Raw genomic sequence first — 17,343 nt, 5'->3', positions numbered from 1 at the left:
GAAGCCAGTGCATGCTGGGAGCCAGCTTTTAAACCTGCTCCCCATGCGTACCGAGGTAGCAGCACGAGGTGGCAGGCAGCTCCCTGGGAGCCGGTGCACACCAGAAGCCAACTTTTAAGCCGGCTTCCCGCACATAGCAGCTCCTACCTGCCACCCCACCTTGCTGACTCTGAGACAGAAGCAGCAGCCAAGGCAGCAGGTGACTCTCCAGGAGCTGGACGGGGAGCCACGTGTAACCACTGGGTAACCAACAAGCATGAGCTTATCAGTTACCCATTTAAACGTCTCCACTCCTCCATCCCGACTGCGGGTAGGCGTATGTAGTGATTCCCCTAGTGCGCAGCCCTCTAGGAATCCTCTGGGAGCCAAGAGATCAGGGTTCTGGGGTGAGCAGAGCAGAGCAGAGGAGGACTAGGGGCAGGCACAGGAAATGAGGCATCTCCTCTTGCAGTTCTGCAACCCTGCAAAATCATACATCAGAGCAGCTGTTCTGGCTGCCCTTGCTAGCAGCAGGCCCACAGTGGCCCATGCAATCCCTGAACCGACACATGCTGTCCTCCTCCTGTCTGTGCACCCGCACCTGGGCAGGAATGAATATCTCACTATGTAGCTAAAGTCACTGACCACCAACGGCACTGACCACCCCTCCCCAGACACATCCGTATGGGCGAGGTCTCCATCCCCTCTGGCACGGACACTGGGTGCCGAAAGAGCTCCAGAAGACGCGGGCTGATTTCAGACATGCTCCCGAGAGGGACTTCTGCTCACCCCTGCATTCCCATGCTGTGCTCTGGAGCACAAAGTCAGGTGGAAACCTGTGCGAGGACGTCTGCACTACGGCATTGTTTCGCAATAACTCATGTTATTTTGAAATAACAAGGTGAACATCCACACAGCAAGTCCGTTATTTTGAAATGATTTTGAAATAACAGGCTTCGAATTCCGGAATCATAAACCCTCATTTCACGAGGAATAACGCCTATTCCGAAATAGCTATTTTGAAGAAGCGGTCGTGTGAACGTTCCGCTGCTGCTATTTCAAAATCGCTCCTCCCCGGGGCCTTTCAAAATAATTACGCCCCAGTGCTTCCTGGGGCTCTAAATCAAGGTAGCACGTCCACATTAGGGGAGCCTGCCTCGGACTAATTTCGAGGCTTCCCTGTAGTGTGGATATGCTCTTTTGAAATAGTTATTTCAGGAGTTGTTATTCTGAAATAACTTATTTCGAAACACCCTTAGCCTACATCTAGACTGCCCCCTCTTGTGCAAGAAAATATGCAAATGAGGCAAAGCGGTGAATATCGCCGTGCCTCATTTGCATACTTAATGAGATGCCATTTTTGCACAAGGGGCTTTGCACCAGGGGCAAAACCCGCCTCTTGCGCAAGAGCCGTTCTTCCTGAAAAAAGCAGGAGAATGGCTCTTGTGCAAAAGCCCCTTGCGCAAAAATGGTGGCTCATTAAGTATGCAAATGAGGCGTGGCAATATTCGCCGCCTCGCCTCATTTGCATATTTTCTTGCGCAAGAGGGGGCAGTGTAGACGTAATCTTATAGTGTAGACATAGTGTGAGTGAGGAATGGGGAGGGAGAGGTCCCAATCTCTGTAGCTCCATCTCAGGCATGCACAAAATACCGCTCTACCTGTCCCTAGCAAAGACAGTGGTTATCCCTAGAAAATAAACCAGGCGGATATAAAAATAAAGGTGCCGGCAGGTGTTTGACTCCCAGAGCGGCTGTGAAATAAATAAACCAGCAACCAGCGGCAGGTGGTAGCCAACTTCTTAATCTGCCCTTTTGCTCAGGGTAATACGCAGTCAGCCAGCAACAGGTGGCAGGGCCTGGATGGCTCTCCCAGCTCCTGCTATTTTTAAAAGGGGCTTATCTCTTTATAGCGGGAGCTATTTACATAATCTTCAATCAGCAAACCCCAGCACCTCCCTCCACCCAGGAAGAGAAGGGGAAAACACTCAGCCTGGGAGACAAGAGGGAGCCGTACGCAGAAGTTACATAGAAAAGGTTTCTAAAGGATCCCCTTGCCACCAGAATGGCACTAGACTTATTCTGGTTGTTCTCAGCTATAGGATGGGATGGTCACAGCACAGACACTGGTGTTGAAGTAGCCTCAATACCAGTAGCAGAGCAGCCCCCAGCCAGCCCTAGACTAGACAGCTATTTTTGCCCTGTCTCCCACATTGTTCCTGGCTAATCCCCAGGCCCCCGGATCCAGTGGTCCCAGTGCACATCTATCGGGGACGGTTCTGCTGACATCCATCAGCGAGCTTTGCATAGGGTCCCAAACATTCATGTGCCAGCCTGCTCCTAAGAGAGGCACTAGGTGTCCTTGTCGTTCGGTTTTTCAGTTGGATTTTTGCTGTGGCCCAGGCCTGTTTTTTAGATGGCCCAAGTGACTCTGTCCGCATTACAGCCCAACCACATGAAGCCCAGCCAAACAGCCTGACTTCCTTCACTAATGATGGAGGCTGACTCTCTTGGGCCATACAGAGGTGCAACTCCGGAGTACGCCACCGAGATCTATGGGGTACATCAGGCTGAGGCTAGTGCAAGCCAGTGGAGAACCCAGACCAAGATTTGGAAAGGCAAGCTCCCATCCCGAATTGCCCTGAGTCACCTCCCTAGAAAATTCCACGAGGGCGAGTGATCCTTGCAGAAAACCTTGCTCATGTCTTGAGTTTCTGGATCTGGAGGGACCCTATCTGGATAGTTCAGAACGCCTCACCGGCTGTTCCAGTCTGGGGCTTTGGTTTGGACCCACCACTACTTTTTTAAAATCATGTGGATAAGACCCATTTCATTTTAAAGCAAACAAAAAGGAAGTACTGCTTCACACAACGCACAGTCAACCTGTGGAACTCCTTGCCAGAGGATGTTGCAAAGGCCAAGACTATAACAGGGTTCAAAAAAAGAGCTGGATAAATTCATGAAGGATAGGTCCATCAATGACTATTGGGCAGGAATGGTGCACAATGGTTGACAAGGGATGAATCACTTGATTATTACTTGTTCTGTTCCTTCCCTCTGGGGCACCTGGCATTGGCCACTGTCAGGAAACTGGGCTAGACAGACCTTTGGTCTGACCCTGTATGGCCACTTTTATGTTTCCACTGTTCGTAAATAAAACTCTTTCCCCATCCCTCCCCAGCACTCTCCTCCCCACTCACCTGTGGGCTGCCAGTTCCAAATCCAAGGGTGGGAGTTGACGGGACAGACATTGAGTGAGGCCCCATGGGGGAGCTGATGACGGAGAAAGGGGGGCCCATGCCATTGATGGGGGAGCTCAGAGTGCTGATGGGCGAATGAAGCTGACCGGAGGATCCGATGCCTGGCCCGATGGATGGATGGAGGGAAGGTGCGGCCATAGGCCCCCGGCCACTCGGGGAGTTCAGGGACGTGGAATTGACTTGAGTAGAAAAATCTGTAAGACACAAAAGAAATGCTGTGGTTCAAAACCCCACCGGTGGTATTCTGAAGGGACCTCTCGTGCGCAATCATGCAGCATACTTAACGAGCCAGGCCTTGCCACGAACGATACCCATCCTCCAGCTTTCCCTCAGACACCCTTGTGCCATCTTCCCGGTCATCCCCGTGAAAATCTGAATGGCTATCCCATCGCTGTCCTTCACACCTAGCACTCCCCTTCCACAGGTAACTGGCTTAAAACCTGACACAGTGTCGAGGCAGCTGGTGTACAGAGGCCATTGCTTAGAACGCCCTTTCCACGTGCTGCACTGTCCCCTTGCCCTGCCCTCGACTGTTTGTCGTATCCATCTGCTGTTTCCTGATTGCAGGCTCTTTGGGGCTGAGATCGGCTTCCCATTGTGCATGAGCAAGAGGGCAGTGGGGCCCCTAGGCACCTCCCCATCTATGACACTATTCCTCAAGGCTGGTTGCGTGTCCATGAATGAGGGATGTATTTTGGCGCCACTCTCTATGTGGGGGATGTGTGTGGTATTTTCGGGAGGGTTGTGTGTCTCAGTATTTTTGTGTGTGCAATGGAAATGTGGGGTATATATGAGGGAGGCGTGTGTGTTTATGAATCTGTGTAGGTGGGTTGTGTTTGCGTCCATATGAGGGGGTGGCGTGGCTTGTGTTCACAAGGCGGAACGTATGGGTTTGTGTGGCATGACGAGCATATGTGGAGGAGGGTGTGTGTGTGTGTGTGTGTGTGTGTGTGTGTGAATGAGACAGGGAGCTGTGTGTCTGAACAGTATGTGTTTGTGGAGCAGAAGTGTGTGGGTGTGTATGTGACAGAGAGTAGCTTTGTGTTTGTTAGGTACATGTCTGTGAGGTGGAGCGTTTCTTTGCACAGACCCCAATAAGCCCTGGTCACTCCATGCCCTTCTGGGACTTTGAACTGGAATTCAACTTTGCTTGGGAGTTTTCTGCACGCAGCACCCCCCCCCTTCCCCCCCTACGGCTCTACAGTCCCAGGAGAGTGGGGGGGATGTTTAAAAATAGACTCCAACTCTGTGGAGAGGAGACTCGGAGCCACTCCTGGCACATTTCCTCCTCATCCTGTCACGCTGCCTGAGAAACAGCCCAAACCAAGAGAGAGAAGAGCTCTTAATGCTCTTTTCCAAAGGTTGTGGAGAGAAATCGCATGACGGGGCTTTGGGCTGTCAGGGAAGCAGCTCCCACTGTCCCCATTTAGAACAGCTTGGGGGCGAGGGGGAGGGAGGAAGAAAAGAAGAAACTCCAAGCCGAAGTCCATGTGATCGCTGTCTCTCACCCACACAGGTGTGACTGCGTCGACATTTGTCTCCCAGCGCTGGATTAAAGCATTCTGGGACCCTCTGCACTATGGCAATGGAGGGGGCATGTTTGGCTTCTCTCTCTCCTCCCCTCTGGCCCTGGTTATGAGGGAAGGGCACCTGAGCCAAGCCTGAGTGGTGCTGTGTACACTTTTCCCTGAGGGCCGTAACGCCACCCCTATCCAGGGGCTGGGGCCCCCTGTGAGGCAGGGGCGCCGGGCACATGCACTGAGTGCGGTGCACTGATTAATTCAGGCCTGGCCCCACCTTGGCCACTGGGGAACCAGACGCCCAGAGACTGGAAGGTTCACATTTTCGAAAGCGATGAGGGGCCCCTCCGTTTTTCGGGGTCTCAAACTTAGCAGATGCTTCTGGAAACCTTGTGATTTGCCAGAGGGTTGCAAAGCGAGGCTGGAGGAGACGCCTCTCCGGCCCATGTCACAGCCCTGTCCCTCCACTGGCTTCGGCGGGTACTGCTGAGTCACGTCCGTGCTCGGACCACTCGACCCAATGCTGGGCCTGAATGTGATCCCAGTGAGCAGAGACCCCTTGGACCCCTAATAAACAGTGCCCGGAGGGAGGGGGCAGTCTGAGTCACAGAGTACACGTTTCTGCCGACACAAAGCAATACACGTCGTGGTTCTATGGCAAATCTCATCTGAAAATCCGCAAGTGCTTCACCGTTGGCCATTCATGCACTGGGCCTGACGATAGTCACTTCCGGCAGGGAAACATTATCTCAGTTTTCCAGAAAACAGGAACAGCACTGTCATTCCTTACTCAAAGTTCACCTGTCAAGTCAGCAGCAGGGTCAGGAACAGAACCTGCGACCCCCACCCAGGCTCTAAATCAACGGTGGGCAATAAAATGGCGGCGGTTCGCCCGGGGTTAGCCCCAGGCGGTTTGCCACCTCTATACTTCCCCGAGCTTCCGGCAGCTTCCGTTGGCTGGGAATGGCGATCCGCGCCCAAGGAGGGCTGCGGTCGCCTGTTCCTGCAGCGGCTCGGGTAAATCTAGTGGTAGCGGTCCGCCAGGACCAAACCCTGGGGAACCAGATCCAGCCCGCAGGCCGGCATGAGCCCGCCCCTGCCCTGACGACTCATCAAACTGGCCCGTCTAGGCACGATTGAGCAACATGATCCATTTCGATGCTGATGGTGCCTCGATAACTCTCATTGGCTGCCCTGCTGACCAGCCCGTTTGTAGGCCGGCTCTATAAAGGGAGGACAGGGAAGCTTCCTGAGTAGCAACACCCTGAGAGAATCTCTCTGTGTGGAGAGGCATCACAATGGGGCGACGCGCAGCCGGGCCCCCTCAAGCCAAGGAACAAGCCAGACAAAGGGCCGCTGTGTCCTCTCCACACTGAGCACTCCGCTCCCATCTTGTAATCCCGTGTAGGCCTGTGCCCATTGTGTCTGGCAGGCAGCGAGCTTTCCCAAAGTTGTCGCCATAACAGGATTACAAGTGTGAAGAAAGAGGCTCCCTCCCTGAGGAGATCATTCTTAAACCGCCCAGAGAAGGGCCAGAAAGTGGCTTCCCGGGGGCTCGAACACAAAAGCAGGGAGGGATTAGGCTCCAAAAATCTGAGCGGCGGCAGAGGTTTCGACATCTTCCACAGACGTTTCTCTTCCCGCTGGTTGCTGTGACATTGTGGGACAGGTGGTTGTGGAGAATTCACCCAGCAACAGAGGGGAAGGGCTGGGAGATTGTGTGCGGCATGTCACACGGGTGCACCAACACCGCACACCCATGCCTGACCTACAATGGCAGGCACCCTCGACACTGCATACTAATGTTAGATTCATGGATGCCCTGGGCTCACGGAGAAGCACAAGGCCACACCAAGTGCAGGGGTGTAATAGTGTAGTCGATGAACCAATTAACCGATACGTTTATCAGTTAATGCTACAGACATTAGCAATGCTAATTAACCAATACATTTATCGGTCAATGCTACAGAATGCTACACGCATTCCCTCTCCCCTCCCCCCACCAGTAAATTTTTTAGCAGGCTGGCCAGCAGCCCAGCTTAGTCCTACACCGGGTCTGGGACCTACCCCTGCTGCAGCTTTGCAGCTAAAGTGTATTAGGAGCCAGGTGAGCAGGCAGCCTGGCCCAGTTTCGACTTGCGCTGGATCCAGGAACTCGGACCCCACCCCGCACTGCTGCTCCTGGCATAAAGTCCCCTCTTGGATTTGAGCTGGGTAAACAGAGGAAGCATCCTGGGCAGGATGGCAAGAAATTATGACCAAGCAATTTGAGCCCCACCCAACTGGTCCCAAAGGATCCCAGAAATGATCAAACCCTGCTTTGGCTTGATGTAGAGCCATGTAGAGCCCTGCGCAGCTGCAAAATGGTTGTCCAGATCTGCATCGAGATCTGCAAAAATGAGCTACGGAGTTCTGCATCCACATGTCTGCACATTTGCAGGGCTCTATTCCCAGGCACAACAGAAATGCTACTTTGGCGAGACGGCGCGGGCGGTCCAGGCTGAATCTGCTCCTAATAGGTGTGCGGAAGAAAAGAAGAGGCACGTGAACTGAAAGGAGAGGGAAGGAAAGGAGGCTGAGTGAGGGGCAGGGAAGTTTTTTTCCTTTTAAAGCAAGGCCCGGAATAGTTAACGCAAATGCACGAAGTGGCAAAGGTCACGGACAGGTTCCTGGAGATCAGCCCACACCCAGAATAACAGCAGAAAACAAAAAGCTTGCTGAACCCAGCCTGCTGTCCAAATGCCTTTCCCAAAACACACAGCTACCTTCCAGCAAAATTAGAACCAAACGCAAAAACACCACCGCTTCCGTTGCCACATATACTCGCTCTCCTCCTGAACCGGCTTCTATTACTCATCCTGTTTACACATTACTATCCAAGCAGACACATTCCCAGGCACCCAGGGAGGAACTGGGCGTGTTTTCTGGGGCAGGTCTGGAGAAAATCATCTAAGCAGAAAGAAAAAGAAGAAAAATCGTTTGCGTTGAAGGAACGTGTGAGTGCATGAATGTGTGTTATGTGGGGGGTTGTGTACATGCAGGCATGCCTGTGCATTGTTCATGTGTTGTTTCTGCAGGCATGTTATAGGTGCATGTTTGTGCACGAGTGTATGCACAAAACACACTTGTACGTGTACACAAACACACAGCACATGCATGCATGGCCCTTTTTTGCATATGCCTGGATACATTTGTGCCTTGCATGCATGTGCTGTGTGTTTGTGTATACGTACAAGTGTGTTTTGTGCATGCCCCTTTCCATGTGTGTGTTTAGCAGAGAAAACGTCACTCCCTCCAATCTGACCCAGCTCTGAATTTTTTAGGAAGCCCTTGTATTTATAACAGGCAAGACTCAACTCCTGCATCCAAACAGAATGTTGGGGTGCTTAACATCCCAATCCAAATAATGCTATCGTGCCTCGTGCTGCCTCACAGCTTGTCCCAAGGAGGTGTTTAAAGAAGGGATGATCTGTAACATTTCACCAGGAAAGGAATTTTAGTTAAAAAAAATTAAAAAGGGAATGGAAACGTTCGATGAATTTCCCTTCCCATTTTCCAGCCACATGCGCACGCAGTTTTGCATATGTGGCGGGTACAGATGGCAGGGGTATCTTTCAAAGTGCTTTATTAACACTACAGAATTGCCTCTCCCACGTCAGGATAAATAAAACTGCGATCTCATAGGAGACTGCAGGATCTTGATCTGCATGGCTTTGGTAACCGCTGAGTAGCTCACAGGCTCCGTAACAAGCCTGACACTCCAAGTCACAAGTTCAGAAACTGACCCCCCGCCCATTGACCCATGTGAAACGGCTTTGGTGGGTCTTAGTCCAGCCCCAGCAGAGGAGTGTCCGTATCACACAAAAACCACTGACACTAATTGCCCCCTTTGTTTGCACTCTCTGCCAAGACACCAAGGGCTGAATAGAGGCATTGAGAGCCTGAACTCGCCCAGGGAAAAGGCTCTCTCCAGGCTTGAGTTAAGGAACCCTCACCAGGAAACTGGATTGTCACAGCCTTTTTCTGTACAGGGTCTTGCAAAAATACAAGTCTGGCTGGTGGTTTTGCCCGTGTGGGGGGTCTAAACGAGTATCGCATTTGGGGGTAGGAAGGAATTTCCTCCCTAGGTCAGCGTGGCAGAGAGCCTGGAGGGGCTTTGCCTTCCTCTCCACTATGGGGCACAGGTCACTGGCAGGCTTGATTGAGTGTCAATAGTGAATTCTCTGTAACTTAAAGTCTTTAAATCATGATTTGAGGGATTCAGTAACTCAGGCAGAGGTTACGGGCAATGTTCCATCTAATTTTTTCCATGCACAGAATAAATTTTATGTGAACATAAGAATATAAAATCGGCCAGACTGGGCCAGATCAACGGTTCATCCAGCCCAGTATCCGGTCTGCTGACAGTGACCAATGCCAGATGCCCCAAAAGGAGGAAACAAAACGTGATCCCTCCCGTCACCACCTCCAGAGAAACAGAGGCTAGGGACACCATTCCTACCCATCCTGGCTAATAGCCATTGATGGACCTAACCTCCATGAATCTATCAAGCTTTTTTGAACCTTGAATCAAGTGATCCATCCCGTCACCCATTCCCAGCTTCTGAGAAACAGCAGGTAGGGCCACCATCTCTACCCATCCAGGCCAATATCCATTGACAGACATGTCCTCCATGAATGTATCTAGTTCTTTTTTGAACCCTGATAAAGTCCTGGTCTTCTCAACATCCTCTGGCAAGGAGTTCCACAGGTTGACTGTACGCTGAGTGAAGAAAAACTTTCTTTGGTTTGTTTTAAACCTGCTGCCTGTTAATTTCATTTGGTGACCCCTAGTTCTTATATTGTGGGAATAAGTAAATAACTTTTCCTTATTCATTTTTTCCACACCAATCATGATTTTTTAGACCTCTATAATATCCCCCCCCCCTTAGTGCACCAAGACATATGCGGATGTGCACCACCAATAGAAACGCATTCTTGCAGCTGTGGGCGCTCTGCTAATCAGCTGGGAGGCACCTGAATCTGTCCTAGATAGCCGCACAAGTGCACAGCTTACAAGGAACACTGGTTTGGGGTCAGTTACAGGAGTGGGTGGGTGAGGTTCTCTGGTTTGCGACGTGCAGGATAAGACTGGTTGATGATGATGGTCCCTTCTGATCTTAAAGTCTATGAAACAGTGATTGAAGTATTTCTTCACCCAATGAAGTCAACCTGTGGAACTCCCTGCCAGTGGATGTTGTGAAGACTGGACTTTTCAACAGGATTCAAAAAAGAGCTAGATACATTCATGGAGGATAGGTCTATCGATCGCTATTAGCTAGGATGGGTAGGAATGGTGTCCCTAGCCTCTGTTTGTCAGAAGCTGGGAATAGATGACAGGAGAAGGATCACTTGATGGTTACCTATTCTGCTCATTCCCTCTGGAGAACCTGGCATGGGCCACTGTCAGCAGACAGGATACTGAGGTAGATGGGCCTTTGGTCTCACCCAGTATGGCCGTTCTTATGCTCATATTTGCTTTTTCTTAAAAAGATCACGAAAAGAAAAAAAAGAAAGAAAAGAAACCCAACTAGAGTGCAGTCTAGACTACTCACTCCAAACACAGGTGTTACCAGGCCCTTCGCTCTAGCATAACCATTTCCAGCAGCAAAGTTCTGTCCTGGGAAAATCACGACTCAGGGCGCCAAGGAAGATGAAGTAGCAAGCTGTGTGCATGCGTAACACCTTCCATCCACAGCTGCCATGACAAAATCCTCCTACAGCTTTCGAAATGCATTTCTCATCCGAAGAAGCCCTTTTCTCCTCTCAGTGAGGATGCTGCAGCCGCAACCGCACAGGGAAAACCGTCTTGACCCTGAGAGGCGTTGAGTACCGTGTGACTCTCTCTGTGCCCCAGAGTGGCACAGGAACATGATGACTTCCACCAGGGAATGGGCAATTTCTCCCTGTTTTTCCCTGCCTCCCTCCTTTATCAACACCTGTTGCTAGAAACTGGGAAAAGTTCTAAAAAAGCACAGGATATGACTATACATTTTGCGCAAAAAATATGCAAATGAGGTGAAGCGTGGAATATTGCCGTGCTTCATTTGCATAATTAACGAGCGGCCACTTTTTGCGCAAAAACCCCCTCTGGCGCAAGAGCCGTTCTCCCGCATTTTTTTCAGGAAGAACGGCTCTTGCGCAATAGCCTCTTGCACAAAAATCAGCCACTCATTAATTACGTAAATGCGGTGTGGCGATATTCTACGCTTTGCCTCATTTGCATATTTCTTGCACAAAACAGCGCAGTATGGAAATAGCCTTAAAGTTTTATTAAAGTGGGACACATAAAGCCAGGGTTCATTCTCTCCTTATGCACACAGCAGCTTTTATGAAAAGTCAAGAAAAGGATGGGAAACTCTTTAGGGAACTCACCCTTCCTCAATTATACCTTGGAATGTCAGGGCTATTCTTTACCTAGTCCGCTACCAGCACAGCAGTCATGCAGTTAGAAGGCGCAAGCCTTTTATTGTTTTGTGGGTGAGTTTGTATCTATTAGTGAATAATTAGTGAATTATCAGTGCAATTAAAATACAAGGAGATCCTGCACTAATGTCAAAGAATGTACGGGCGCACCTGCGTGGGATGGGTTCCTACAGCTCTCTCTCTTTTCTCTCTCCTCTTAATCATCCATCTCTTGTTTCTCTCTCCCCTGTTGCTGGCTCGGCATCAAACAAGGAAGATGCTGAGTTCAAATGCAGCAGAGCAGCAGTTTTCAAAAGACGGGCCATGACCCAGCACTGGGTGGCGGAATGTCAGGTCCTGGATCTCATTGCTTCAGGGGGATCAGGTAGCTCCCTGCCTGTCCTGGCACCGCAGACTGTGCTGCACCCCAGAAGCAGCCAGCAATAGGCCTGGCTTCTGGGAGGGGAGGGAGAGCGCACAGGGCTCCGTGTGCTGCCCCTGTGCTGAGCACTAGCTCCGCACTCCCATTGACTGGGAACCTACTGCAGGCTGCTTCTGGGGTGCAGCATGGTTTGCAGTGCCAAGAAGCTGCCTGAGCTCCCCCCACTGCACCACTGACTAGGAGCCCCTCCTGCCCCAACCCTGACCACCCCCCCAAGCCGGAGTCCCCTCCTACAGCCTAAAGCTCTCCTCTATCTCACCCCGGAGCCCACACTCCAGTCAAATGATGTTGGGTCGCACCGCTGCAGGAGAGAGCCTCATGCACAGAGCAGCTAGCAGAAGGAAACTCATTAGCCCTCTGCAGCTGGCTGTGGACTTGAGCCTTACACCAAATGTGGCTACAGGAGGGGGGCATTTCTTATCCTCTAGTGTTCTGGAGCCAGGCTGCACCCTGAGAGGAGGAGAATTAGCTCCCAGGAAGAGTGGTATTGTGCCAACAAGTCAGGCCAGACCCAACACAAGGGCCGCTGGGGCTTTGATGAATGTGTCTGCCTGTGAGTGTGATTGTTCCCAGTCTTCCCCCTTTCTGACTGATCTCCTCTGCCCTGGAGATCAGCTATTTTTCCTTTTCTTACTTTCTTTCCCTCTCTCCAGTGGTGTCTCTCCACACGGTGCCTTGAGAATGTAAACACTCTGCCACGTAAGCTTTGCACTAAAAAAGAAACCACCTGTGGTACGTACAGAGAAGACACAAATCTTTCTTAAAGCAAAGAGCTCCACTGAGGGGTCATTGTATAGCCGGATTTTAAAAGAGCCGTTTCTCCCCCAGGCAGGGCAGCGTTATGCTCCTATCCTGGAACCCATACTGTTTGTTTTCAGGGGATACAGATACACTGTGGGGGGGGGGGGTTGTTTCGGGATACCAGATGTATCCTGAAAAAACTCGGCCATGTCCAGGGAACACGTTTGCTCTTCTGCTTTTTTTTTTTTGCAGAAGAGCAAACGTGCTCTTTCTGAAGCCCCTGTATTCCTCGTACCATGAGGAAGAAGAGGGCTTTCGAAAGAGGGTTTTTTTTTTTTCCAAAATTTGGCCCAAGTTAGACGGGCCAAATTTCAGGAAAGCCTCTTTCTACAAAAGTATGGGGAAAAGATCCGCTCAGTCTCAGGCTGTGTCTACATTGGTGCGATACTGCGCAAAAGCGGTCGCTTTTGCACCAAAATTTGCTGCCTGTCTACACTGGCCGCGAGTTCTTGCACAAGAACACTGACGTTCTAATGTATGAAATCAGGGCTTCTTGCGCAAGAGGCCAGCGTAGACAGGCAACATGAATTTCTTGCGCAAGAAAGCCCTATGGTTAAAATGGCCATCAGAGCTTTCTTGTGCAAGAGAGCGTCTACACTGGCAAGGATGCTCTTGCGCAAAAGCACATCTCTTGCGCAAAGGCACATGCCAGTGTAGACGCTCTCTTCTGGAAGAGTTCTTGTGCAAGAACTCTTCCACAAAAGAGTTCTTGTGCAAAATCATGCCAGTGTAGACGTACCCTAGACGTACCCAGGGTCCTTCTGTGGGGATGTTAATGACAACAGATTTGTGTTTCTACCTCATGTACACACCCATGTGGCAGACTTTAGACTACCCCTGGCTGCTTTAACATGGCAGTTGTACAAGTGTTTCACTCAGAGGTGCTAAGGAAGGAAGGTCCAGTGGTTAGGGCAGGGTTTCCCAAAGTGTGCTCCCCGGAGCCCTGGGACTCCACACCATGGGCCCAGAGGCTCTGCAAGAAAATATTCATGACAGTTGTATGGTTGTTATTAATTTGTTATTAATTTACTGATCGTTTTCTTGGAGCGAGGGAGAATGTACAAGAAATATACAAGAAACAGAATTCCAAAACAATGTCTATTTATTTGGGTACCTACTGAACTGAATACCACGCCAGGGCTCCACCCAATGTTCGGGACTCCGTAGGGGCTCCGCAGCTGAAAAAGTTTGGGAAACCTGGGTGAGCTTGGGAGACCTAGCCTACGGTTACAGTGGTCTCTCTACTCTAAGCCTATGGGAGAACATTTTGAATTACAGGCTGTCCCCGGGTTACATGGATCCGACTTACATCGGATCCCTACTTACAAATGGGGTGAGGCAACCCCGCACTAGGTGCGCCCCCCCAGCAGACCAGGGAGACGCGAAGCTGGCGCCCCCCGCAGCAGACCAGGGAGACGTGGAGCGGCTTTTCTCAGCAGACACCTCAGCTTGAGAATAAAGGACTGAGGGAAGTGAGGTGTGGGAGAATAAAACTGAGCTCTGGAGAAATGTTTGGCTAGAGTTTCCCCTACAATATGTATCAGTTCCGACTTCCATACAAATTCAACTTAAGAACAAACCTACAGTCCCTATCTTGTACGTAACCCAGGGACTGCCTGTACTCCTGCCCCCATGAGCAGCAGTAGCTGTGTCAATAGGAGAAACTCTCCCACGTCTGTACTTAAATCGGCATAAGTTATGTTGCTCGGGGGGCGGGGAGGCTAATTCACACACCTGAGTGATCTCAGTTATGTCGCATTAAGTGTTGCATATACATAGCCCTACCTTCCGTTCCCTGCTTTGCTGAAGGCACGGGCAAGTGCCATGATCTTACTGTGCCCCCATTTTATAGACATGCAACTGGGGCATAGAATTTCCCACCTCACGGGGAGGGAGGGAAGTGGTGCAACACTCGGATGCTATAGAGACGAGGGCCATGTAAATGTGCAAAGTGAGATCACTAGGGAAAAAAATCCCCAAATTCACGTCTGGATTTAAAAAAAAAAACTGTCAGAAAAGAAGAAAAAAATCCACCCCTAACAGTGATGGGTGTGAGTTGGACTGTGCCAAAAGAGGGTTGTGAGAGGGTATGACGGGGTGTCTGCCGTGCAACTGGCCCTTGAAGGGTAAAACCCAGCCCTAGGGGAGGGCTGAGAGGAAAGCCCTGCAGCTGAGGCAGATACGGCCATTTAGGGCCCAGCTGGGGGCTGTACAAATAAGGGCTCAGGGAGACACACTTGTTCTAGCTGGGGAGCAGGAAGGACCTGGATGCAAAGTTTGGAGGCGACCCAAGACAGAGTGGGGCTGGGGAGCGGCAAGCAGGCAGGCCTAGGGAGCTCTGGCCTGACTCCACGCTCAGGCTGCAGGGCCTGGGAAAACTAGGGCTGCAGGAGAGGCAGCCAGGGCAGAAGGCAGCAGGTCCATACCCCCTTGTCAGTGCTGCGTGGCCATAGGTCAGGCTGCAATTTGCCCCTGTGGCAGGGACTAGATGACGACTGGCAGCGGGTTACTGAGGCAAGGTGGGTGTAGGGGAATTGGGGGTTCCCTGGGAGGGAGGATCCCAGAGTGCAGAGAGCGATAAACACACACACTCCCCACCGAAGGGGATGAGACCCAACAAGCATGGGAGGGCAGTGTCCTGAAAAGGGCACCGTGTTCTGGGAGTGACGCGGGTCCAGAACCGACACGGGGAGACACGAGCCAAAGGGAGGTGCTCTGCGGGCTCTTAAAAGCTAATTCCTAGTGTCGCTCCCCGTGACAGATGGGGATTTTCCAAGCACATTTTAAGTGACACAAGGGAATTATTTGTTGGCCTAGTATGTGCCGTTCATTTTTCTTCTGCCGTTCTGCCATTTGAAATGGTTTTGTGAGGCTAGTTTAAGACCAAAATAAACTCTGTGTTGTGTGTGCCTGTTTCTAAATCAAAGAAATACATTATCAAGGCATTTCCCCCTCCCTCTCCACCCTTAAATTGCAGCTATTTCTCTGTCTCTTTCTCTCTCTCCGCTTTCCTTTTCTAAGGCACGGATGATATTTACATATTCACATGATGCCCCACAACAGACAGAAGTCAAAGTTGGATCTGTTAGGCAGTGAAATGAATAGCAATGAAATTTTGTTCTCTTCTTTTCTTTTCAAACTAATCATGAAGCCATAAGCCACAACGTTGGTATCGGAATTGTCCTAAAGTTCAAGGATATTTAGATCCAGGAGATTTGGTTTGACCTACTGAACAGATAAGAGACCTGACTTTTTTTCTATCTTTGGTACTCATATGGGCTCCTTTTGCAGGGCAGCAGGATTGTCCCCATGTACTGTTGAGAAACAGAGGTACTGACAGGCTAACTGACTTGGCCAAGGTCACACAAGAAGTCAGTAGCAGAACTACTAGCCAAGACCTGCCTTAGTGTCCTGGCCACTGGGCCATCTTTCCCCTACCCTTCTCTACTGCAGTGTTCCTTATGTCCTCATGAGAGCCAAATGAAATTATTTAAAGTTTGAACATGTTCAGTGAAAAAGGGGACATGATTTTTGCACAGATTTACACTAGAAACTGTTCCATGTCTGAGCCATTTATAATTGTCATTCACACGGGAGCAAAGTGAAATGCCACTATTCTGATTCACCAGTGTTTTATACCCATTTGCACTCCCTTTGCACCCATTCCTAGAGTCATACTGCAAAGTCACAGCCTGATACAAGTTCCACCAAGTTTTGGGGTAGGTTTGGATGTATAAAAGTGGGGGCTGGATTAGGTCTCCTTGCGTTCGCTGCTGTTTTGGAGCTATCTGCACTGAAAGCCTCTGAACGAAATTGATCCCCAGATGTAATTTTGACATGAAGGCTGTGTCTAGACTTGCCAGCTGTCTCCACTGGCCGCTTGAATTTCCGCAAGAACACTGACGATCTCATGTAAGATCATCAGTGTTCTTGCGGAAATACTGTGCTGCTCCCGTTCGGGCAAAAGCCCTCTTGCGCAAATCATTTGCGCAAGAGGGCCAGTGTAAACAGCACAGTACTGTTTTGCGCAAAAAGCCCCGATGGCTAAAATGACGATCGGGGCTTTTTTGCGCAAAACTGCGTCTAGATTGGCCACGGACACTTTTCCGCAAAAAGTGCTTTTGCGGAAAAGCATCCTGCCAATCTAGATGCGATTTTCCGAAAATGCTTTTAACGGAAAACTTTTCCGTTAAAAGCATTTCCGGAAAATCATGCCAGTGTAGACGTAGCCGGAGTGTCCTGAACGAGTTTCTTTTTTTGCTGTGTGAAATTCTAATTGATTATTCTCATCCCATTGTTTTCTCCTTTCCTTCCCCTTCCAATCCCCTCTCTTTCTCTGCTGTTTATTTGAAATTTGGACCCTTTAAACTCCATTCGTCTGAAGAAGTGGGTTGTGCCCACGAAAGCTCATGATACCAACTACATTTTTTGTTAGTCTCTATGGTGTTGCAGGACTATTCATTGCATTTTAAAGTTTTTTTCTATTAGGGTACATCTACACAGTAGAACGTACCTCAAAATAAGTTACGCAATTCAAAATAGCTTATTTCAAAATTTGGCGCTGTATACACAGCACTTATTTCAAAATAAATCGCTATTCCAGCATCTTCCTTATTCCATGTGCAAACGAGGTTTACAGGAAGCCAGAATAAGATGCCCGTTATTTTAAATGTATTTTGAGATAACGGGAATGCTGTTAAGACGCGCAGAATGCTGTTTCGGGATAATGGACGTTATCCTGACAAAGCGCCACTTTGTGAACGAACCCTTACAAACTAACACGGCTACTCCTCTGAACCTTTATGGGGTGTCTCTGGACTGGGTTCCTTATTATCCCTGAAACTAGAAACTTTTTTCAGTATCATATCATCAGTTAGGCGGGTGATTTTTTTTTAAAT

General features: G+C 50.0%; 1 protein-coding gene across 6 annotated transcripts in view; it reads right to left on the bottom strand.

Moving 5' to 3' along the window:
- Positions 1-17,343, bottom strand: part of RXRA (retinoid X receptor alpha) — a 287,469-nt gene that overhangs the window by 100,888 nt on the left and 169,238 nt on the right. For 3 of the 6 annotated variants that reach the window (XM_075905238.2, XM_075905241.2, XM_075905240.2), the window contains exon 2: positions 3,179-3,432. In XM_075905238.2, the coding sequence (XP_075761353.1) occupies positions 3,179-3,432 (254 nt within the window). Of the gene's footprint in view, positions 1-3,178; positions 3,433-13,563; positions 13,624-17,343 lie in introns of those variants that run through there. The other 3 variants (XM_075905236.2, XM_075905237.2, XM_075905242.2) reach the window with 2 other exon arrangements.

This window comes from Pelodiscus sinensis, chromosome 23 (assembly GCF_052426305.1).
Source record: "Pelodiscus sinensis isolate ZL-2025 chromosome 23, ASM5242630v1, whole genome shotgun sequence".
Classification (NCBI taxonomy): domain Eukaryota; kingdom Metazoa; phylum Chordata; order Testudines; family Trionychidae; genus Pelodiscus; species Pelodiscus sinensis.
This window is presented reverse-complemented; position numbering and strand designations above follow the sequence as displayed.